The sequence below is a fragment of the Cimex lectularius genome, unplaced genomic scaffold (assembly GCF_000648675.2).
Source record: "Cimex lectularius strain Harlan isolate CLEC.00 unplaced genomic scaffold, Clec_2.1 scaffold73, whole genome shotgun sequence".
NCBI classification, from domain to species: Eukaryota; Metazoa; Arthropoda; class Insecta; order Hemiptera; family Cimicidae; genus Cimex; species Cimex lectularius.
This window is the reverse complement of record NW_019392632.1, coordinates 1,566,628-1,590,442: the sequence shown is the minus strand read 5'-3', so window position 1 is coordinate 1,590,442 and position 23,815 is coordinate 1,566,628. Positions and strand designations below refer to the sequence as shown.

The window sequence follows — 23,815 nt, the reverse complement described above, 5'->3', positions numbered from 1 at the left end:
ATACCTTAACTTTGCGCGTTGCGGTTATAAGCTATTGTTTATTCTGTGGCGTTTTGTATGAACGTGACCAGTTCGTCTGTAGTTTTTTACATTATAAGCACTAGTTTTTTTACTTACTACAATGGCGTAAGTCGTTAAAATATTGTTTTTGTTTTTTTAAAATAGAAAATCTGACTTTTTTAAAAATAAATTTTGTATTTAAGAACCGGAACGAAACCCAAGTCTGAAATGACGCCGGAAGAATTGGCCAAGAGGGAAGAAGAAGAATTCAACACCGGTCCACTATCGGTACTCACTCAGTCGGTCAAGAATAACACTCAGGTTTGTACAGGAAATATGCCACATTTTAAATAAATAATCTATTTTTATGAACCAATTTTTTTTTTACTTTACTGTATACACTCTTCTTCCTATGGTACATACTAACGTTGAACAAATATGTGAACACAGTGTTGAAGCTAATTTCTGCCTGACCCTCCAACATACAAAGATTTGTGTCCCAAAGGGCCGTCGCACACTGCAGACTTTGAGTTGGTTGCTTAAGCATTGGGGACTTATCGGAGTGCACACGCACAACCAATTCTAACTGGTCGATCCCTGCCAGACTAAGCAGTCAAATAAGCTGCCCGATCGCCAACTGAAAAGTCGGCCAACTATCGGCCGACTGGTTATTCAGTACAGGCTACAATGGGAGTCACATACTTCCCTACTACCAACCATTGTTCGACCTGAATTTAGCTTGTTATGTATTATTTTGTTTAATAGAGAAAAATAAAATAAAAAGTTAACTGGTTACCCTGTAAATCTTACATAGAAAATAAGTTTTTAAATAGTAAAAATAGCTACTGTACAAAAAATATCTTGCTTTGTTTACAATAGATCCATGTCCCTCTTTTAAAAACTGTTGTTGATTACCAGATCCTGAATTTGTATTATATTGCCTAGGATTATGAGACAATTACACAGCCTCTTTAGTACAAAGGGTGCTGACATTTATAATTATTTTAAACCATTTAAACCAGTGAGATTTGTGACAAATAGATTCTATTATTTAAAAAAATGACATACTTTACAAGGACATACTTTTCCTACATTCTGACAGATTCCTATATGTCCTTTTGCCACAAAGGTTTCCGACATTTATAATTAGCTAATTGTAGAACCGCTGCTGCTTTGACCTGCAACAGGAGTAAAACTTGGCCGACTGGTGGTTTAGTGTGAGCACTACCAATCAACCCAACAGTTTAGTCAACATAGTGTACTTGCATGCAACCCAACCAGACTAAACACGGCTGATAGTTTTGTTTGTAGTATGTGGTGGCTTTAAAGCTAATATTTGACTCAGCTACTAGGTTTCTTATGACACCTACTTCAAATTGTTCAATAACTCATTTTTTTAATCATACAATGAACTGAAGAACTGAAAGAATATATAACCCAGTATTGGGGCTAATCTCTGTCTGACCTTCCAACATACAAAAAATATTGTCTCTAAAAGTTCATATTTGACTTAAAAAGCCATAGGCTCTGTCAGGATTCGAACCTGTGAGTTGGACATTCAAACAGTGGTCCCCTCTAATACTGATATATTACACTGACCATCCAACATACTAAGACTGGTAATAATAAACCTTAGGCTGAGGTTTGTTGGTTGCTTTATTTGTACGAATGTTTTGATTGAATTAATAAATCTACAGATGTGAAAAGCATTTGTGACACTACTCTTTGCTCTGTACTTGGCATAAAATAGTGTTTAACATTTTTTCTAACGTAAAGTGCATCTTTGGATTATTCAGTCTGTTGGCAATAAAGGCTTATTTTTTGTCCCAAGGTAAATTGATTCCTCAACCTGTGCAATGGTACAAGGTTGAACCCTAGACCGTTCCTCTCTCTCTGTAATTTAGTCGTGAAAGCATTCTGCAAAATGTCTTTTTTGAAAATGTATTCTTTAATGTTATTTTGTTTTTCTAGGTCCTTATCAATTGTAGGAACAACAAAAAATTGCTTGGAAGGGTAAAAGCTTTCGATCGTCATTGTAATATGGTGCTTGAAAGTGTTAAAGAAATGTGGACTGAACTTCCTCGTACGGGCAAAGGGAAGAAAAAGGTTCAGTCACTCATACAATTTTCCATCCATTGAAATGTTCTATTAATTTCTTATTATTTCAGGCGAAACCTGTCAATAAGGATAGGTTCATATCGAAAATGTTTTTACGTGGCGACTCTGTCATACTCGTCTTGAGAAATCCATTGGCGACTGCGGCTGGGAAATAGAAACGCAATGTTGACTTGACGACCCACTAATTTTTACCTTTTAATATAAGTATTTGTAAACAATTATAAATAAAAATAAGTCAAATTTTTCAACATGTTACGATGTTTCTTTTTCTTCCTCACAACTATGTATATTTTTTGCAAAACGATCACATATAAGCACATAGAACTTAGTTACACACAATAATTTTCTTGTTTTACTGATTACTAATTTATCTATACTACTACTAGTTTTCTTAATTGGCTTATGTGGTTTATAAAAATAGCCTGTTTGTGCAATAAAAGGACATTTTTAAAGTAAATTCGTTTAAATGAATTAAACAATTAAAGGACAGTGTTTTATATATAGTATGATGTATATAAACTATAACGATATACATGTGATGTAATAAACTCAAATGTAAATCTGGATATACAATGTACAAATACAAATGTATGGTCTGGATGAAAAAATAAATTCAATGGTGAGGTGTCTGCCAGGCTATTGTCCTATTTTAAAGTCATCATCAGGGCAAAACAATCCCAAAGATGTCTACAAATTGATATAATTTAGTTTTTAATAATAAATTGTTTTGAAACCAATCAGTCCTAACATTCCCAGGGCTGTGACAATGTTGACAGTCGATTTATTAAAAACAATTATGTCTATTTGAAAACATCTTCAAGATTGTTTTGCCCTGATGACCTTAAAATAAGTCTAAAACCTGGCAGAAACAACTGATTTTTTATTTTTTTTAAATCCCTGTACTGGGATCTAGATTATTTATGAGTAAAAAGGGTTGATTCGTCTAACACTTTAAACAGAAATTGATTTAAGCTAAATTAAATTATTGTTTGTGTGATCATGGTAAGATGATGGGTAGGAAATAAATTGTCTTTTCCACAATAGGCATTACGTCAGATGCGTTTCAGTCTAATACTGTCCATCTTCAGTTGTTTTTTTTTATAAAGTGGTTTAATGGTTTTTTACATTCTTATAAGTTAAGAAGTGGATGTTTGCACGACCATAGATTTGCCGACTAATCTGTCAAGAAGAACATGTCTGACATAATAAATGCCTATTATGGAAAATAATTTATTTCCTACCCTTCATCTTATTATAGAGTTCTATAATATCAGGATGGACACCACCAAAAAATTAACAGTGGATTCTACTGGCTCAGTATTAATGGGATTCACTGTATATAAATATCTTCTTTTACTTATATGGTAGTTCAAATATAATTGATTTTTTTGTCATTGGGCACTTGCCCATATGTTTTTTTAATTAATATTTACTAATATATAATAATAAATATTTAAATATATTCTGTTTTCACTAGTTTATCGATGTAAAACAATTCTGTGTAAGAACGTAAAACGGTTAGGAACGATATGGTATTGTGATATCTTAGATATTATATTGGATGCAGTTCAAACTTCAAACTGCCTATAAATCGTTAACTGTTTTACATGCTTTTAATTTTCTTGGAAATTGCTTTAAAAAGTTAAATAATGTCAACAATCGATATAATTTTTTATATTGTTGTCATTTGCCATCGATTAACCGAAAGCAAGAAGTGGTCGCCCTCTGTGTCAAACTAGAAAGGTAGTCACTAGTAAACACCGATATGAAGTACTAGTTGAAAGTTGGAACTATTAGCATTCCAGTTCTAATTTGTGTTCGTAAGATAGTTAAAAAGCCTAGAATATGGCGTTCGTTACGGAAAATTCGAATGAAGGCAGGGTTTGAATAATACTGCGAATGCGATGGCTTCGAACGAGCAGATGGGGCTCAACAAAACTTGGGAGCTCTCTTTATACGAACTGCACAGGACGCAGCAAGACGCTATTACTGACAATACTGAAATCGCAGTCTCCCCTAGAAGCCTGCATTCGGAGCTCATGTGCCCCATATGCCTCGACATGCTTAAAAAGACCATGACAACTAAAGAATGCCTTCACAGGTGGTTTCATATTTATTATTTTTAAAATTTAATAAGTTTATAATTTAAACCAACTGAAAATTTGTTAACATTGTCATCTGGTTCAACGTTTATTGCTTGCCTAAATTAGACATCATTTAATACACTTTTTTAAAAATTGCAATGTTAGTATAATTTTTTTCTAATAATACTGATTATACACTCAAAGACCAACACAACCGGTCACTTTATTTCCATTACACAACTAGCTGTAGCCCATACATAGTAAACTGGGCAAAAATGAATAGGGATATTTGTAATTTATTCTTATTGTATTAATTTTAATTAAATTAACCCGTAGATTCTTGTTAGTTGGATAAAACAAAATAGAATAGCAACAACCCGTCACCAGCAACTCAGGATAATATGGTGGAGCGAACGCCTAGAGTTCTCTTCTAGGTACAAATCCCCTGTTCTCAGTAGATTCTTTGGCGCCTGCTATCACTATACAGACAGATACACGACTCATCAGTAAAAAATAGCATTCCAACTGGTGTTCTCTTCTAGGCGCTCACTGCACCGTCTTCTCTTGAGCTTCAGGCGGCGGGCTGTTGCTGCAGGTCGGCTCAAAGTGGCGTATGATGTGAGGCCAACTTCTTTGCTATTGTTTGTGTTGATAAAGGCCTTGCCAAAACATCTTGTACTTCATTTAGGATCTGGTGGGCACTTTGGAAAGGGTTCTGTATTGCAGCAATGACAATATTTCTGTCCTCTCTTAGTGTTGCAATGTGCTGTGATCCACTACTAGGCCTCCTATTGACACTTCCAGTTTCGGAAACAGGCTTTAGCCAGACTATGCTCTTGAGAAATGCCAACTGCTTCAGTGATAGCCACTTGCCGGTCACCTAGATGACTCATTCTACAATAATATTGCGAACTTCTGGTTTCAGAAGATGTCTTTCCTTGGGTAAAGAGAATGCAACTCTATTAAAATGGAGAAAAGACGAGAAAAGGTGTTTGTTTACAAAATGAGATATCTTCATGTTTACTATTCTTAAGTAAATCTGTTATTAAAAAGTGAGGATTATAAAAATTTTTGTGTTTGGTTTGTATATTCTGTTTTAGCCAAATAACAAGAATATATTGGTTAATTTAATAAAAATTAGTAGAATAGGAGTAAATTATAAAAATCCCTATTCATTTTTTGTGTAGTTACTTTAAATCTCGATTTCAGTAGGTTCTTTCAATTTTCCTCCATACCCATCATATTCATAAAAGCCAGATAATAATTTTTTTAAAATAAACGAGGGTTCGCAACAGTAGAGAGCATATCAACCCTTAGGGTGTGTAAAAAAAACCCTTTGTAAGGATTTCTGGTCATCTCGCATTACTAATACGAATTTCTTCAAATAACTGTTCCACATTGAAATATGCAATTGCAAGGCTTTCTATGGTGATCTCAGTATTAGGTTAGTTTGAAGGATGAATGCTGAGGTATGTCTTCAAATGAGTTGTAAGCGGCACTTGTGCCTACTGGCCACCCCAGTGGAAGATTTGAAGGTTTTTTAAAGCGTTTGGGGCAGTTCCCAATCATTTGTTACATGACTTCACCCCTTTCCGTCCAGTCTTGTCAACTAGTTGACTCAACTAACCCCCTCATCTGAAATTGTCTAAAATGCCTAAAACAGCAAGTTTGAGCAGATCGAAATGGTTAGAAATTACCAAGCTACAGGTTTATCTCCTCCCCAACAATTATTATAATTTTCGACATTCCCAGAATAACATTTCATTGTTATGAGAAGACCAGTGACACTCAAGAAGGCATGGTTGGGTCAACAATTCTAGCCAATTTCCTTTGTGTTTAGAAGACCTTTGTGGATATGTCAATAAGAAATTGCTACTTCCCCCTCAGTGTAGTAAAAATGTATTTGTTATCTAAAGGATAACAACAATCATATTTCTTTGTTATTTATAATTTCTTTATTAACTAATTTTAATAATGGTAGTGGTATTATAATTTTTTAACTCAAATTTTTGTTTTAGGTTTTGTTCAGACTGTATAATAACTGCACTTAGGTCTGGTAACAAGGAATGTCCAACATGTAGGAAAAAGTTGGTGTCAAAGAGGTCCCTCCGTCCGGATCCCAACTTTGACCTGCTTATATCGAAAATCTACCCCAGTAGAGATGAGTACGAAGCTCACCAAGTGAGAGTGCTTGAAAAACTGAACAAGAGCCACAGCCAGGCAGCTCTGATGAACTCGATCAACGAAGGCATCAAGATGCAGACGCAAAACAGACTGCAGAAGTCCAAGAAGGCACAAGCAGAGCCAGAGCCGAACCCTGGCAATTCGAACGCCACAATACCCGTCGAGAAAAAAAGTGAAAACATGGAGGAAGAAGTGAAACCGGCGAAAAGGCCGAAAACAGAAACTTATTCAACAGACTCAAATGACTCTGGGGATTCGGAAGCATCTGGGGGTCAAGATTCCGTTACAGAAGGGGAAGGGCCATCAGAAAGCAGTACCTCGGATGAAATTGAACTTGTCTTTAAACCCCACCCAGTTGAAATGCCAAGTGATATGAGCATTATGAAAGCTTTGAAGGACAATATGATAAGATACATTAAAACAACTGCTAATGCGACTGTCGACCACCTTACGAAATACCTCGCCACACGACTCGCACTCGATCTTGGACCTGAACTCCAAGAAAGGAGTCTTAATTTTTGTATTTATGTTGCCCCTACACTAAACCAATATATATCCCTAAATGGAAGCCACACTCTACGACAAGTGAATGAAAAATATTGGAAAATTAATAAACCTCTGGAAATGTTTTACTCTTGGAAAAAATCCACGTAAACTTTTTCACAACTTTTTTTAAAGATTGCAAGCTTTCAAAAACTCTTTCTAGTCCCTGAAACACAAAATATGGTCTAATTCTTTGTTTCAATATTATAAGTAAGCTTTAAGCATTTTACGAACACTCAATCAAAGTGTGGTCTTGAAAAAGAAAGCAAATTTAGTTTCTACTGCCAAGCTTTCACAATACTGTTGCAGTCCGGTAATGTTGGGACTGAGTCAGTCTTCAAGGAAATTTGAGATCGCCCGTAAAAACTTAAATATGTCAATCTGTAGTTGTTTGGCCCTGATGATGACCTTAAAATAGTCAAAAGCTTTTGCAGTAGCAACTGAATTTACTTTCTTCTTCAAGACCATACTTTGGTCCAGAGAGTTCATAAGTGAAAAAGTGTTTGATACTTCTATTACTGAAAACATTTAAGCATTTTAATGATTAATGCTGTTCTATGTTTTACAAAAACTGTTTGTTTTATGATAATACAGTAAAACATTTTGTACATATTCCAAAATATTGTTTTTATTTATTAATATATACAATGACCATACCCTTAATTTGTACGAAGTACATTAACCTTAGTGTGGATGCTGGGTGCTGGTCTGCACTGGGTCACTTATATTTGAGTAGTAGTTCAACAAGCCCGTGAGTGAAGACAGGTGGACCTAATAAGTAACCCAGGGGTTCAGCATACACCAATGTTGTCAATTTTTTTTTTTTGTTAAGGAAAATTATTGACTGACCAAACACTGAATTTGTCCAATAAATAAACAAGCTGTCAACATTTTGTTTAATGAACAACCAACTTCAACCAGATGGTAATTATTCATGACTTACTGACCAATAAGTAATGATCATTATGTACAATTAACAATGATCAAGTTTGTTTAACATGATTTGAACATTTTGGCCAAATGCATTTTATATAACAATAATGTTACATAAATATAATAATCAATTGAAAAAAAAATTATGATTTCAAAAATGCCATAATCTAATAATAATTGATTTTGAGTAATAATACAAATTATTATTTCTGCCAATTGCATGGCAGGTACTGATTTTGCTAAAACATTGTAATAATTGCTTAAATCTTTTTAGCAGGTTAGAAAATAGAAGTAAACTATGGCTTTTAAAAGTGTATATTCAATTTTCATCATCAGAATCGACTTCCATTTCTGAATCTTCATCTTCTTCCTCACTGCTGGAACTACTCTCTGATGTAGATTCGTGCCAGTCTTGAGATTCAAAATCAGGTGGTATCAATACTTCCCATTCGTCGAATTTTTTAATATCTGAAAATCCACGTTTCAAATTTGTTGAGCGGTTTTACAAAATGATTGTGTATATTGTTGAAAACATGTTTTTCTAATTTACCTATGGAGTGTAAATCGTTCAAAGTATAATCTATGTTCTTTTTCAAGTCCTCATATAGACCTCCATAGATATATAGCCGTGATCCCTTAATGGTCATAACAGCGTTTATCCTACTATGTGGATTATTATTTGGGTTGGTAGTGTGTACATTTTCACAGCTTGAAGTTGGCGTTTCATCCTTAGGTGGGCCAATCTGCATTGTAAAAACTCCATCACTTACTATTTCCTAAAAAAAGAAAAAAAATAATGCCCAAAAATTGCAATTTTATGTTCTGATTGTAGAGTTGAAAAAAATTTATGGAAATAAGGACAACAAAAATTTATTTGTAAAATTACTAAGGCCATTTGGCATACAAGAGGCAAAAAATAGGAAATGAGAGGGTTATTAAAGGGGAATTAGAGGATTAGGAAGGGCAGAGGTGAGAGGTAGAAGGAAAGTAGGACATTCCCAATGAGACTTAGACATTGTGGCCAAATAGTTTTCTAGAAAAAGAAATGGTCACAATTTCACAAAAGTTTAAAAGAGAGGTGAGTTTGAGAATAAAAGAGGGAGAAAAACGTGGAAGTTTGATGAGGATGAGAAAGAAAGGGCATGTCCATTCACTACCAAGGTGTCTGCTACACATTGAGTACAACCTCAGCCCAATAGATGCCATGATGTCCAGCTAGGGCTTCTTAAATGAAAAAACTCATGAGGTCAACATAACTCACTGGGCCCAGGGAGAGTGAGCCCGAATAAAATATCTTGTCACTAGTTTAAAAAGGTTAAAACCAACTCCAATAGGTGTCTTAGACGAGGGGTCAAAACCACTTTACAATATTTTTTTTCCAAATTAATCTCAAATAATATTCCAAAGGCTATGCTGTGATTCGAACCCAGAACCATTAGTGCAGACAATAAGAGTAGGATTATTGTCCCCAAATGTAAAAAGTTGACCACAGCAAAACATTGTGAAAAAAGTGATTTTTCTTTTCTTAAAATTAGACTAATACTTAGCAGCTCAATATTTTTGCTGATGAAACAGCTATTTTACAAGAATTTCAAATTCTTAAGATTTATTCTATACTAGAATAACTGAAATGCCTCTAATTTATATAATAAATATTAATTGATTTTTTATTGAATTATTATTCGGAAATCGTGAGATGCGGTATGGTGTGATTTAGGTTTCAGAAAAACGTTTTCTTTATCGTGCCAACGTTTCGATCTTTGAGATCATCTTCAGGGCCTGGGATTTACAAACATTGTTTAAATTTAACAAATACATGTGGGATGTGGAAAAAAGTAAATTTATACAATGCAAAAAATATTTTTTATATTCAATCAATGTATTTCTACTCACTCAGTGTTTGTTTTCTGCACAATTGTGGCATTCTTGCGTGTCGTGTTGAGAGTGCCAGGGAGATATTGCTGTTTTATGTTTATATATGTTGGATTTTGAAGGGGTGGGGAAGTTTGGGGAGAAAAGAGCCGACAAAGGGAAAAAGCGTAGGTAATAGTTCGGCCAGATTATCCTTTCAGGATTATATAGACGGGGTTAAATAGGAAAAGGAGAGCTAAATTGTTGAAAAATTAAGACTATGTAAAAATTGTTATTCAGATATCGATTAACGGTCACTAATCTCTACACACTATGTAAAAATGTTTGATGTGTGGAATGGTTTATATGTTATAATATGTTAAATACCTTGATTGAATATAAAAAATATTTTTTGCATTGTATAAATTCACTTTTTTCCACATCCTACATGTATTTATTAAATTTAAACAATGTTTGCAAATCCCAGGCCCTGAAGATGATTTCAATAAAGATTGAAACGGCACGATAAAAAATTTTTTTTCTGAAACCTACATCACACCAGACCACATCTCACATTTTCCGAATAATCATCGACTAACGGTCACTAATCACCACACATTTTTATTGAATAATAATTATTCCACACTGCTTGAAGCAAAATTATGATTACGTTATCTCTTCTTCCTCAATTGACATGTGACAATTATTATTCAGCTTTGAAGAAACTTGCTTGATACAGTTGAAATACTGTGTGTGTAATAGTAAACAAGCAGAAATGAAAATTTTTTAGTTAATTATGTTAATGGTTCAAATAAATCCATATACTTATACGAAGTAGTACCTTTGGCTCTGGCTCTTGATCTGGAGTCTCTTCTTCATCAGATTCTTCCTCGCCTTCTTCCCCATCTTGTTTTTCCTTTCTTCGTGGTTTCTTTTGTTTCTTTTTCTGCATCACAGTGACTACGAATATTAAATTAAAACATGTGCACAAAATTTTTGCAATAAGGTGCAATTTTACCCTCATTCCACATAAATTTGTCTAAACTTAAAACGTGAAGATCGTTGTGAAATTCCGATTCAATTTCTGCTTCTGTTTCATGATCTGTACTGCCTCCAAAAGTGTACGCTTTGTTGTTGAAGTATGCACAAGATACACCGCTCCTATCGAAGTATCTCACACCACCAGGTTTAACTATGCTCCACTTCCATTTTAACCCGGTAGTGTCATTTCCTGAAATATTATTATTAAAATAGACAATAATTAAAATAAAAAAGTGCTGAACATACTTTCAGGTGATAGAAGAAACATATCAGAATGTGCCGTTCCTTTTTCTATTTCCTTTTTGATGTTAGTCCTACTATATCCTCCCCATACCACAATTTTGTTTTCCGCAGTGACAGCCATTAGACATCCAGACCTTGGAGTAGGTGGTGTTCCTATAAAATAAAATTATTACTATTTTGTTTGTAACAAATAAAAAAATCATTTTTACCAGTTGGTTCTAATTTGGCCCATTTGCGATCGTCTAAATTGAATGCATAGACATCATTGAAATATTTATATTCTCTTAAATTGTCAAAATAACCACCAAACAGAATTAACTGTCTTTTACAAAGCACCATTCTATGACCGCTTCTTGGTGATGGGCCACCAGGGGCTCTAAAATCGAGGAATCGTATTAAAAAATGGCGCAAATGGATTAATGTATCTATAAACTGAGTATTATGCTAAAGTATTATAATCAATAGAAATTTTCGTTACCTGTCACTGAAGGAACTGAATATACTAAAAATAAAAAATAAACAAGCCTGAGAGGCAAGAAAAGTTGCTACCCTTAATTACATTTTTAATTATTTCTTAGACAATACTCCATTGATTATCTAACAAAATATTTGGTTTGTTTTAAAGGATTTGAGGTAAATAAAACATGGATCAAATCTCACACTTGTGTTTACAGTTGAATTTTGTAAATAAATTTTTGAATAGTCAATATCTTCATTGGTTTTTCTGTAAAGCATCTTTCTAACTTTCTGGTGGCTTCATTTTTTTAGTTGTATGTCTTCCAAAGGTTGCTAAGGTCGCAAACAATGATTCAAGACAGTACTGTCCTACTAGGGCCCTTGTATAAAAAGGTATCAAACAGCCCTTACATTAGAGAAATAAAAATGTATAATAAACTTGATGATGTGGTTAAAAACATGCTAAAGAAAGAGTTCATACTAATTTTAAAAGGCACCATAGTTAAAATCATCTATATACAATTTCTTAGCCTTTTTAAGGTATGTGATATAAGATATTTTTGTGATTAGGTGTTCTATCATAATAATTGACATTTGTATTATACAGTTATTGTAAAGAGTGTTTGTTATATTTTAGGTATGACAGCTACTCTCAGCCCTACAATTTGTAATGACGAATGTTATGTCAAATCTATCTATCTATTTATTACAAAAAAAAAAAAAAAATCCTTACACTATCTTACTCCATCGTTTTGAATCCAAAGAGAACATCCATAAATCCTTGAAGTGGTGGCATTGTGACTGGCTTTTGGTCATGAACTCTCCTCCGAATACCCACAATTCACCCTTGTTCATCGGAACTGCAACTGCTTGGTGTGAAGAAATAGGAGGAGGGCCGCAAGGCGATTTGACAAGAACCCACTCCTTAGTTGCAATTTTATACAGGAACAAGTCATTGTATAACGTTGTCTAAAAGAAAACAACTAAATTAGCATAATTTATTTAATAATAAAAAAATAAAAGGGGGATGTCAGTAGCCCCAAAGGCTTCCCAAACTTTTTAACCTGCAGACCCCTTTCCCAGAACAAAATCTAGGGCGGACCCCTCTCATTCAAGTATTTAAAATGAGGTAATTATAGAATATAGTAAATTAAAGTTTTATAAATTAGCCAGTCCATTCCTAATTAGGTGATGGAGGGGATAACACTATGAAGAAAAAAAATCAAATTGGACAGAACGGAATCAATCAATAGTTATGTAAAACTTGAACCAATTTCGAAAATAATAATTTGAACATTAATGATTAATGAATTAATGTTTTAGCCTTTAATTTGGATATGTTGGTTTTAATTTTTGATAGCTGGAGGCGGATGTCCGGTTCAGCATACAGCTTCGGTATTTAGTTTTATTGACTGTATAGACAGATCCGGATTCACATAGGTAGGTTGTGGCAAATGGAAGAGAACAAATTTGCTTTTTCAACAAGTGGTTTCTAGGTGGAGTCTGAGGAAATGTCTATCAAAATTCATATTTACTTGAATATAGACTGGTTGACTTTGTTGAAACTGAAAATGGTTTGACCGCCCATTCATTGTCTTGCAGCATTGTATCTTGAGCTGGAATAAGTGCTCAAAGGACATCTCCAAACTTCAAAAGTGTTCACATATTTCATCAATCAACATGCCATTTGCAAGCTCCAGTTATTATTCAAAAATCATTTAACTCAGGAAAAACCTCATCTCTTCATGGCCAATATGCATGGTTTGCATGGCCATTTTTCATCATTGAAAACGTTGGCCAATTTGACGCCACCTCATTTTTGTATGGAGAAGCAGGGAATGATGAAGGTTTCCCATATCGTCAGTATTATGAAAAGTATTGACCGAAATGGCCAGGACTTGGAATAATTAATAATTTGAACAGATTCATCCAAAACTTTCTTAAAAGAGGGTAGCATTTGTTTCATAGCTAAAGCATTCTGTGGAGAGCACAATGACAGCTGCTGCAAAATTAAAAAACTTTCGTTTGTTCTTAGTTTTTTAATTTTATTTATTCATTCTAAGTTTATTTTTGTAAATATTAATTTTTCTTGAAGTTCACCACAGACCATAGTTTGGGAAGCCCTGATTTAGGGATTGAAACTACAAATAACTGAAAGGTAGTGGCCCCGGGTTCAAATTCATGAGCATTGGATTTAAACCCAACATAATTACAGAAGTTTTTTTTTCAAAAACACTGACACCCTGGGTGTTTACATGACCTCTGCTGTTACAAACCCATATTTTTTTTTAAATTTAACTTACTGCATCTCCTGTACACAACTCGCCCCCAAATAGTATCAATTCATCTTTATAAGGATGAGCAGTTAGAGATGCGAAACACCTTCGTGTTGGTGGAGTTTTAATCTGCACTTCAACAACTTTTAACTTTTCCTGTTCTTCTTTTTCTATTTTTGCTAATATGGCTTCAATATCTTCCTGAAAACAAAAAATTAAGAAAATTTTTCAGAATTTACACACTGTATTGATTAATGCTGATATTTTTCAGATACTATTGTGTCAAATTAACCCAGATTATCTCGATTAAAGAACATTTTGCCGAAACTAGGACTTTTTCATATTATGCTAGTTTCTATGTCCCATTAACTAAAAGTAAAGTAACTCCTGTCATTCCATGTACAACTACCTATTGGGTAATGTAGGTATTTTCTTTGGTGATTGATCAGCCTTCTCAGTTTAAATATATGCTTTTCTTTCCAAAAGGTAGATTGGGGATGAAGCCAGGGATCTACCTTTTGGAAAGAAAAAAATATATTTACCTATTGGGTGTTGCGGACGAGGGGGTCAAGCCGCTTTGCAATACTTTCTTCCTATTATTTGTAATTAAAAAACCTTGGGTTATGCTGAGATTCAAACCCAGAGTGGCAATACGAGTCAGGTGCCTTAACCACTCGGCCACTGCGGTCCCTTTTGTCTGATTAAGATATGAAGGAAAACAACAGTATTCAATCAATTTCAACAAATACAGAATGTGGGGATACAACGGCTTTCACTTCCTTTAAAGCTCTACATTCTTTGTAAGGAAAAATGTATGAATACCAGTCAAATTTGAATTTAACAAACAAAAGAAATTAATGGTAACCCCTCGTTCATCAGGACACTTGACCGGTATGAAGTATGGTTCATAATTGGGTTTGAACTGTAAAATAATAATTTAGTGTTGAAAATGAAGATTGTGTAAAAGGACACAATACTTTTTATTTTCTGTTTGATACATAAACTTTGCCTTAAATTTTATATTTTTAATTATTTACCTCTCCTTTGTTGGACAATTGTTTGTTGAATTTATGTATTAATTTTTTCTCCGTTTTCGCCAATGTTTTTTCCGTACCCTTGCCTTTCGTTTTCTTTTTGGTTTTGCCCATTTTGTATTAATTTTTAGGATAATCAAAGGATCTAAATTACATGTGGAAACCACGTTGTTTGTTGCAACCTAACTTCATTCCCACTGTCAACAAGGAGTTGTTAGTACCTACTACCTACTACCTAATGATAAATACTTGAAAACCTCCTAGCCACTTGTATATTTGTATATATGCTTGTATGTACAATGAACCTAATTATTATTAAGTTATAAGTCTAACATTGTTTAATGGCCAAATATATGTACCATTTTGTCAGTAAAATATTTATCTATTTGTTAATAATGATTATTCTTGCTTTTTGATTTTTGTGCTGTTGAAATTACAAAACTCAGAGATCAAGCCAAAGGTATATTTTCATGGCTTAATTTAATATAATAACTCTTTATCTACGGATAAATTTTGTATGCATGCAAAAATTCTGGGTTGTATTGAGTTATGAAATCTAATAATAACAAGTACAATCGTCAAACTTAGTTGCTAAAATGTTTCACTTTTCCTTCTATTAACAATACTTTTTTCTTTGCCTATTGAACTTTTGAAAAATATAAATCTGAAAAAATCAAGGAATGGCTTAATCTGGAATCTTTTTAATAAAACAATTGAAAAGACACAAACATAACAGACAATGTTATACATAATAAATGCACAGAATACTCACATGTCTGCACACAAATACTCACATGATTAAAACAGGCAGACTTACAAACAATTTTAAGTAAAAAAATATACGTCCAGGAGAGTGAGAAATAAGCAAATAAGTGGACACACACATGTGCATGTTCACCCTGTTAAAAATAATTGCATTGCATTTTGCAGTAATGAGCACATAGGTACACAGACATGTACTTTCTCTCGCACCATACTTGTTGGTCAGTGCCTCTAAGCTTTTCTTCTTCTTATTATTATTTTTCTCATGTTTTAAACCTACTAGGGATAGGGATAAAAGAGACGGCCATAGGGCCTTCTGCACCATGACTTGAGTAAATCTTTTGTACTCCCCTGTTTTTTATAACTCAAGGGCCAGCTTCAGGCTTTTAACCAGCCTCCACAGCTTTGCCAGCGGTGCCTTGGTGTAGGATCATGCTTGTGGTTTTTCCTGTCCTAGTTGCAAGAACCTGGCACCTACTTAGACCTTCACAGAAACATAAAATGAGTTCTGCGGTCTCCTCTTCTCCTGGCAGTATCTGCATAGCGTTTCTTCTGTTTATACTCCTATCTGGTGCACGTGCTTTCTTAAGTAGCAGTGCCCTGTCAGGAGTCCAATCAGAATATTTTTCGGTTGCGGTTGCCTTCCAATAATTCCTTTGTAAGTTTTGTGGATGGCCCTTAAATGAATCTCTTCGCATGCTTCATACCTGTGGTATTGTTCCACCAGGTTTTGGACTCATTAAGGATCCATTTTAAGATGTATCCTCTTTTGTGGCAAGATGCTACAGGATACAGTAGGATTCAGTACCTTGAGGTCCATGTTAGCTCCCTCTTTGGCCAACATGTCAACCTTGTTGCTTCTATGCCCCAAATTCCCAGGGACCCATGCCAGGGTCGGGTTATTAGTGTCACTGACTTCCATCAGGGCCTTCATGCAGTTCCAAATACTCTTTGCCTTCACCTCGCATAAGGCTAGGGCCGTTAATGCTGCCTGACTGTCAGAGAAAATGGCTATTTTCCAGGAATGTATTCCTAGCCTTTTTATTTACCTGAAGCAGTGTTTGATGCCATGATTTCAGATAGAAAACTGTAGCATATTTACCTAGGTTTAAAGTCAGTACAGTCTTTGGATTAAGTACTGGAGTGGAGTAAGTACTGTGAGTAGGAACTATCTTTTTAAAAAGGATTGAACACCGCACTCACTCCACCATACATAATTTCTATTAATTAGATAGTTTTAATATAAATTTCAAATTGTTTCAATTAATTTTAAATTGTTTGTGGATTTTTGAAAAATATTTCTAAATTTATGTACAGTTAAAACCTTTAAACTTTTATTGTATGTATTTGTAATTGGGAAACCATAAAATAAATAAATAAATACCAAGTGCTTGGGGCAATTAGGAAAAAGCCCCTCTATTCACATGAAATTAAATTAATTTTACTTGTAACACTCATTACTATTGAAAAGTTAAATGAAATTTGTATTGATTGGCACATGAATGTACATTGTGATTAAGTTTGTGTATTTTATTTTATTTTATTTTTTATTAAAAAAAAAAATCCTATCAAGTTTGAGAATTATCCACGAACCACGCTTGTAAATCAATAAGCAAAAACGAGCATACCCTTTTAATTGTTTTTTTAAAAAAAAAAAAAAAAAAAAAAAAAAAACCACTGCCATTAAGGAGAAAATTAATTGTATGAGAAAATGTTTTCAGAGGTGTAATTACATTTTGATGGCTTTTCAGGTTTTCATCCACACCAATACTTTTCCAATGCAGGCCTTTAAAAACAAGCATTCAACTAAACTAAATTGTCGTTTTAAACGGCAAAGGATCCTGGAAAATATGATGACCCAAAAATTCGGCTATAATCCATTTCTTGTGATAAAGAGGGACAAAATGTTGCACCGGAGATATGCCATAGGTCGAATTATGTTATTTGCCGAGAAAAACCGGCATGACATGCTCAAGAAAGCTCTCAAAGAAGATGTAGGGTATAAAATGAAGAAGGTTTTTGTCAGAAAACGCATTATCAACTCATTTGCAGCTATAGCAGCTTTAAAACTGCAAGTTATACAAGTCAAAAATGAATTAAACAAAATAATCAGAGAAGTGGTTCGTATTAATTTTTGTATATTTACTTTTTATTGTTGGTTATTTTCTATTGAATATATACTTGCTGTAATATTAATATATTATTCTGTATACTAATTTCCTTATATTATTTTCTGCCATGTCTTTCTTACATATTTATTTTATACTGCTGTTAACATAGTATGTATTGGTATGCATAAACTGTAACATTGCAAGTTATTTGATTCTGTTTTCAACCCTGAAAGCTTTTAAGATTTCATTCAATTTTGTACTTCTTAATTTTAGAAAACAACATATACTAAAGAAGAAGTAATTAAGTTTGTTACTATTATAATAAACAAATATATTCCATATAAAATACTTGGCCGTAAAAAATATTATGAAACATTCCGGAGAAACTGTATTAACATTATCCTGGCAAATTACAAGCAGAATATGCTCTTATCAAACGCTATGAAAGGTTTAAACAAGACAAGCCTGAAAAATAGACATCTCACTGCAAAAATTGTGCTTTGGTTAAACAAGCTTTTGATGAGAGTTATAGGCAGTATTTTTTATGTTACAGAAGGTACCAAGGTATTTACCAAAACATTTTATGGTTTTTTGGCATGTTTGATATAGTTTGTTTATATAGTGCAGAGATATAATTTTTTATAATCCACGGTATTGGATTGGTTTACAAAAAAGTGCGCTAGAAGACCTCGAATCCAATGGGGAAATAAAACAAATTGAAGTGCTCTCCCATTCAGATCCTAGTATCGGCAAAATGCGTTTGGTACCTAAACCATCTGGAACTGGTCTTCGTCCGCTTGTACTCAAAAGGTGAGCAACACAAAAAAGAAATATATAATTAAATTAAAGCATTATTAATTTATTTTTCAGCACTAATCAACAGAATGAGTCAAGGCTCATATTGAGGTGTAATCTCTTCCTGAAACAATTAGTTGCCACAAAATTAGGAGCATATCCAAATGCTATTTCAGACATACATTCAGCCTGGCTGGAATTTAGCACCAAGAATCAACATTATAAGGAAAAGTTATATTTTGTTAAAATGGACATCAAAAATGCTTATGGATCAATAATACATGTATGTTCAGAAAAGCAGTTTCTCTTAATTTTCAGAAAGCTTATATTTGTGTACTTTTCCTGGTCCTAACAAAGTCACAAAAAGTGAATTTGTATATAATTATAATTTAAAATCAATAAAATTGTGGTAAAGACAGGGTAGTAATAATAGTAACATATTTGTTTAGTTGTCATAATTGTTATTTATTATCGTGTTATTTAGATCGTGTTAATTATTCCAATTAATTATTCTTTTCATCTCAACTGAAAACATTAGATAATAAGAAGAATTAATTGGAATACAATATTATGTGCTTATATAACTATACTTATTGATCATAAAAGCCATCATATCTAAGAATTTTAGTTAGTATAATAAGATAGAATACAAAACATTCATACTGTATAAAACTTATGTTTTTAAACATTTTTAAACTTTTTAAATCTGAGGAAATAGTCTTATTGCTAAGTTTGAGTTACCAGACATCGATCATGCCCTATTCAATATATTTACTCATCCTGGTTTTGTTGGTTTGTATGTTTTCTTGTGTGCATCTTCTTTTTATAGATTCTAAACAAACAATAATTAGCTGAAACGATTATGACAGGCTAAACTATCAAAATTAGGCGTACCAGGATAATCAAAGATCATCAAACATCACCAGGAGGTAAATAATCATTATCTCAATTAACTATTTGTTGTAGGAAGAGCTTAAAAACATTTTAAAACTTCTGTTTGATGAATGCCTACCAGTTGATCATTTATCAGTTAATGTGTGCTCCTACCAAGGAATTTGGAAGGAGGTCGAAACAGAACAATTTGCCGAATTGACTCAATCAATCTCTTCACACAAAGTAAAAAATGTTGTTCAGAGACAGACAGTAGGTAAATTAATGGTAAATTTTGATATATATTTTTACAAGTTTTGTCTATTTCAGAAAGTATCTGCAAATATATTCAAAACCTTCATTCTTGATTTTATTGACAATATTAAAGTTAATATGAACCACACAAATAAAACATACCGGTTTGTTAAAGGACTTCCCCAAGGCAGGTGTTTTGTGTCTGTTGTATGCCTATTTCTGTTAAATTTCTTAATATTATCCCACAATTTTTCAGGAAGTGCTCTTTCATCTGTTCTATGCGAAATTTACTATAGTTACGTTGATCAACAATTCCTAAACTTTACAAACAAAGAGGAAGGAGATTTGTGTATTCGACTGGTAGACGACTACTTATTCGCCTCCAGGAGTCAAGAAAGGGCTGAAAGGTGTTGGACATTGTTTTTCACATTTGAAAAATATTTTTAAAAAAGTTTTTTAAAGGTTTCTATCGTTGTTAGAAAATGGATTTCCAAAATACGGCTTGTTCATCAAAAATGAAAAGACCCTAACAAATCTGATCCAGGATGTAGATTTTGTACCGTATTTTGGTTTAAAGTTTAACTTGAAAACCAAACAAGTAAAACCGAATCTTGAGGGCTATTATAAAGTTGATCCTTTGTCCACAATGACCATTAGAAGGAGTTTTGATTTAAGGTAATTTCATAAGTTCTGCCATTGCTTATTATATTGTAAAACATATTCTTTATTTTTTTAAACTTGTCTCATGTCAAGAGTATTTGAAGTAATGAAAAGCTTTTTATAAATTTGAAACAAGTTAATTTATTTTATTAACAAATATTTTATCTTAATAAGAGTGAGTGACTAGTTGTTTAGTGTTTTACAATCGTTTTGCATGCGAGTATGTATTGGCTAAAATTTGTATCCTCTTCAGAATTTCATTTCATTATTTCAAATTAAATAATTAACATCTTTTTAGCACTTTAAAGGAACGATTACTGTTTACTCATACTTTGAAATTGTATAAAATATTACTAGATAATAGATTTCTATGGAAAACAACAATTATTTGGAATATTTTTGATGCTGCAACCATAATGGCTTTGCGGTTCAGCAGCATAGTGAAGAATCTTCTTAACTCATCAGACAAAATGGATTTCTACCAATTAGTTGATTGTGTAATGAGTTCAGCTTTTAAAATTTCCAAGACAGCATATGGCAAATTAAATTCTGGGACAGGTATAACCTATTCATATAAAATTGTTTTTCAATGTTTAAAGTAATTTTTTTCCTATATTTTCAGTGTCTTTAGAATGTTTGAAGTACTGTGTGATCAAAGCGTTTGTGAAAGTGTTGGAGAGGAAAGCTGTCCACAAAAAGGTTGTAAAAAAGCTTAAAGCAATTATGGGAAAATATCTGAAATTCTTAAAATGTAGAGAAATGAAAATTGCACTATATGTTGGAAAGAAGCTTTCCGAACCATTGGAGACCTGTCTGTAAAAATTAGAATATACCATATTTTAAGCGTACAATAAAATGTATTTTTAAAATATTTTATTTGTACATAAACATTTAAATAAAGTTTTTTTTTTTTTTTGTAAATGTGTTTTTATTTTGAGAGTGAGGAAGTTTCAATCAACTAATCAACTAGAAACTTTAACATTTTAAATAAAAATAAATTGCAGTGTTGGACAAAATTTGTATTAATAATTTTTAAGAAAATGTTTTGTTATTTTTTTCATATTTATATCTTAAACAAAACTTTTTTTAATATAGATGATCAGTTTTGCTTATTTAATTAATGTAAATAATTATTTAGGATCAACCTACAGTTTATAATATTCTTTAAAGGATCATTGTATAATCAAGGATTATGTAATACCAATTTGTCAATTTAGGTTCTGATGTAGGCGTAATACACGTTGAAAGCTCAGTGAAACTGTAATTAGTTGGACCTCTTACCGATCCATCAAATAAAAAATAACTTTATTTAATTTGAATTTTTTATTTTCAAACCAAGCCAAGTTGAACTCTGTATATTTTTTTTTTAATCTGAAAGTGTATAATGATTGATTAAAACTCAGCCTTGATATATTATCTAAAGCACCCTTGATAAACTTGGATTCAATTTCAGTTAAACACAATGCACAACACATTAATTATTGTCTCTCTGTCAGTCCTCACCAATTTTATTGGTGTAAACAGTTTTCAGTGTAGAATCGAAAATGGAAAACCAGTCGATTGGTGTGGTAGCTATAATTTCAATTAATGACTTCAATTTATGTATTTTTTTCAAATTTCAGGTATGTCATGTACAAACTACCAAAGATCACTAAACCGAAGTCCCTGTTTGGCGATGGCTATCACTATATGTATATGACATCAGAAATAAACACTTGGCAGTTTTCAAAACAATTAATTAACAGTAACAAATCCATTTTAGCATGGACACTTAAAGAATTCTATACAAGCAAACCTAGAGTAAGTGTGAAAAAACTTACTCTTGTTTAATTGATTGATTTTTTTAAAAATATTCTTCTAATTAATATCTGCCTTCATTATTTATATGATAAATAACAGTTTCGGTATAAAACCATGTGAACATAAAACAATATTTTATATAAAAAGTGGTAGGGCCAAGTGGACAGATAACACTAAATTCTTTCATTATCATATGAGGAATATTTCCACTTCAAACATAATAGAATTGTATATGATTAAGTTATGAGTTAGTTTACAGGGAACAAGATCAATTAGTATCGTTGAAAACTCAACAAATGAACTGTCTTTTCTCTCCAATTGGCCTTATTCCTGAACGATTTTAATTTTTTTTCTAATTTAAATTGTACTGATTTCAATTTTTTTAATAGGGATTTTGGCTCAGTTATAATGATCAGAGTGCCCATGTCACGTTAACAGAGGGTCACACAAAAGGTGTAATCGGTGCTGACAAAGAAACAGGGTTTTGGCTGATCCACAGTATACCTCATTTTCCCAATTTCAACAATTTCACATATTCTTATCCACAGACGGGTAGGAGGAATGGACAGAGTGTGCTATGTGTGACTTTCAATTCTTCTGAAATGGACAAAATTGGTAGAGTTTTTGGGTTATATATTTTCAATATGAAAAAAAAATTGTTTATTTTTCCTTCAGGAAATCTTCTTGAATACAACAGACCCTCCATTTGGAGAAAAGTATTACCAGCTGATTTAGCTACATTGTACCCAAACCTCTATTCAGCTGCAAAAGGAGAAACTGTTAAAAAAGCGCCTTGGTACACGATAATTGAGCTCAAATCCAAAAATGGCTTCAATCTTACTGCTTTTGCCAAATCAGAACAGTTTGGAAAAGGTGAAGTTTTAAAAGGCTTTAAAATATATATAATAACAATAACTATATATATATATATATTTACTATCAACTTTAACTTTTTGGGTATTCCATGTTTAGTGGGTGAAATCATCTCTTCTGAGATAGCTTTTTTTTACTTTTTGGCCTTGCACTCGAGTAGAGCTGAAATTTGGTTTGTGTGCATGGAGTATATTTAATTTATTTTACAATGTACCTTACAAATGTATATTTTGTATTAATAATGAAAAATTTGAATCTATAAATAAATTTGTGTATTTTTTACACTATTATCATTAGTTCATTTGCAAGCAATATTTGTAACAGTAGAAATCTCACAATATTACGTTTAATTTGCAATTTAAAAAAAATCTAATTTTTGTTTGTTTGTTAGATTTGTACGATCTTGTTGCTCAATCAGAGAAGGCTGATGTGAATACAGAAACTTGGCAGAACGAGCCTAGCCCCTTGCCTCCATTTTGCTCATTGACATACAAGTATAAAGTATATTTTTTTGGTTAAAATTAATAAGATTTACAATTATAAGTGTTTTAGGGTTTTTAATATCAGGAGCATTAGGATTGCAGAAATAAACATGACTTTCAAATCGCACAAGGACCACTCTAAACTGGCAATATCTGCCGTTCCCTCTAAACCATTTGTCTGCATTGGGGACATCAACCGAGCGGTAAACTTTTTCATTAATAAAAGATAATTTTGTATACTTTAAATTGTACATTGATGCAGTTACATCAGGAGAAGAGAGGAGGTGGCACGATGTGTCTTACGAGCAAGCAACACTGGACTTCTTACTCAAAGCTTATAAACACAAAGGATACTTGTTAAAAACATGATTGTTGCACAAAAAATTTTTATTGAATAATTTAACAATAAAAACATTGAACATATTTATTGTATTGTTTAAAAAA

The 23,815-nt window shown here is 32.7% G+C and overlaps 5 protein-coding genes across 9 annotated transcripts; 4 read left to right on the top strand and 1 right to left on the bottom strand.

Moving 5' to 3' along the window:
* The first annotated feature begins 15 nt into the window (after window positions 1-15).
* Window positions 16-2,368, top strand: LOC106662880 (probable small nuclear ribonucleoprotein Sm D2). Its single transcript, XM_014387315.2, has 4 exons — window positions 16-126; window positions 204-321; window positions 1,972-2,106; window positions 2,169-2,368. The coding sequence occupies exons 1-4, from the start codon at window positions 122-124 to the stop codon at window positions 2,271-2,273; spliced, it is 363 nt and encodes a 120-aa protein (XP_014242801.1). The 5' UTR covers window positions 16-121; the 3' UTR covers window positions 2,274-2,368.
* Window positions 2,369-3,849: 1,481 nt separating this feature from the next.
* Window positions 3,850-7,549, top strand: LOC106662828 (E3 ubiquitin-protein ligase RING2-like). The gene is made up of 2 exons (XM_014387215.2): window positions 3,850-4,219; window positions 6,221-7,549. The coding sequence occupies exons 1-2, from the start codon at window positions 4,023-4,025 to the stop codon at window positions 7,038-7,040; spliced, it is 1,017 nt and encodes a 338-aa protein (XP_014242701.1). The 5' UTR covers window positions 3,850-4,022; the 3' UTR covers window positions 7,041-7,549.
* A 194-nt stretch (window positions 7,550-7,743) lies between these two features.
* On the bottom strand, window positions 7,744-14,992 carry LOC106662827 (kelch domain-containing protein 4). The gene is made up of 9 exons (XM_014387212.2): window positions 14,767-14,992; window positions 13,757-13,930; window positions 12,187-12,422; window positions 11,207-11,373; window positions 11,001-11,150; window positions 10,732-10,944; window positions 10,555-10,673; window positions 8,413-8,638; window positions 7,744-8,330 (listed from the first exon to the last, which is right to left on the bottom strand). Exons 1-9 carry the CDS (start codon window positions 14,875-14,877, stop codon window positions 8,182-8,184), a joined length of 1,545 nt encoding a protein of 514 aa, XP_014242698.1. The 5' UTR covers window positions 14,878-14,992; the 3' UTR covers window positions 7,744-8,181.
* LOC106662824 (telomerase reverse transcriptase-like) lies at window positions 14,969-21,096 on the top strand. 5 transcript variants are annotated; one of them, XM_014387209.2, is made up of 11 exons: window positions 14,969-15,053; window positions 17,277-17,645; window positions 17,910-18,200; window positions 18,259-18,446; window positions 18,507-18,714; window positions 19,398-19,574; window positions 19,632-19,743; window positions 19,813-19,963; window positions 20,019-20,231; window positions 20,515-20,774; window positions 20,839-21,095. In XM_014387209.2, exons 1-11 carry the CDS (start codon window positions 15,048-15,050, stop codon window positions 21,033-21,035), a joined length of 2,172 nt encoding a protein of 723 aa, XP_014242695.1. In that variant the 5' UTR covers window positions 14,969-15,047; the 3' UTR covers window positions 21,036-21,095. The 5 variants fall into 5 exon arrangements, with proteins under 5 accessions (XP_014242695.1, XP_024086342.1, XP_024086339.1 ...); XM_024230574.1 differs by having other exon boundaries at window positions 19,398-19,547; window positions 19,632-19,963; window positions 20,839-21,096; XM_024230571.1 differs by having other exon boundaries at window positions 19,632-19,963.
* Window positions 21,097-21,533: 437 nt separating this feature from the next.
* LOC106662821 (deoxyribonuclease-2-beta) lies at window positions 21,534-23,794 on the top strand. Its single transcript, XM_014387198.2, has 7 exons — window positions 21,534-21,779; window positions 21,839-22,016; window positions 22,406-22,631; window positions 22,692-22,889; window positions 23,281-23,383; window positions 23,442-23,574; window positions 23,634-23,794. Exons 1-7 carry the CDS (start codon window positions 21,679-21,681, stop codon window positions 23,730-23,732), a joined length of 1,038 nt encoding a protein of 345 aa, XP_014242684.1. The 5' UTR covers window positions 21,534-21,678; the 3' UTR covers window positions 23,733-23,794.
* The last annotated feature ends 21 nt before the right edge of the window (window positions 23,795-23,815 follow it).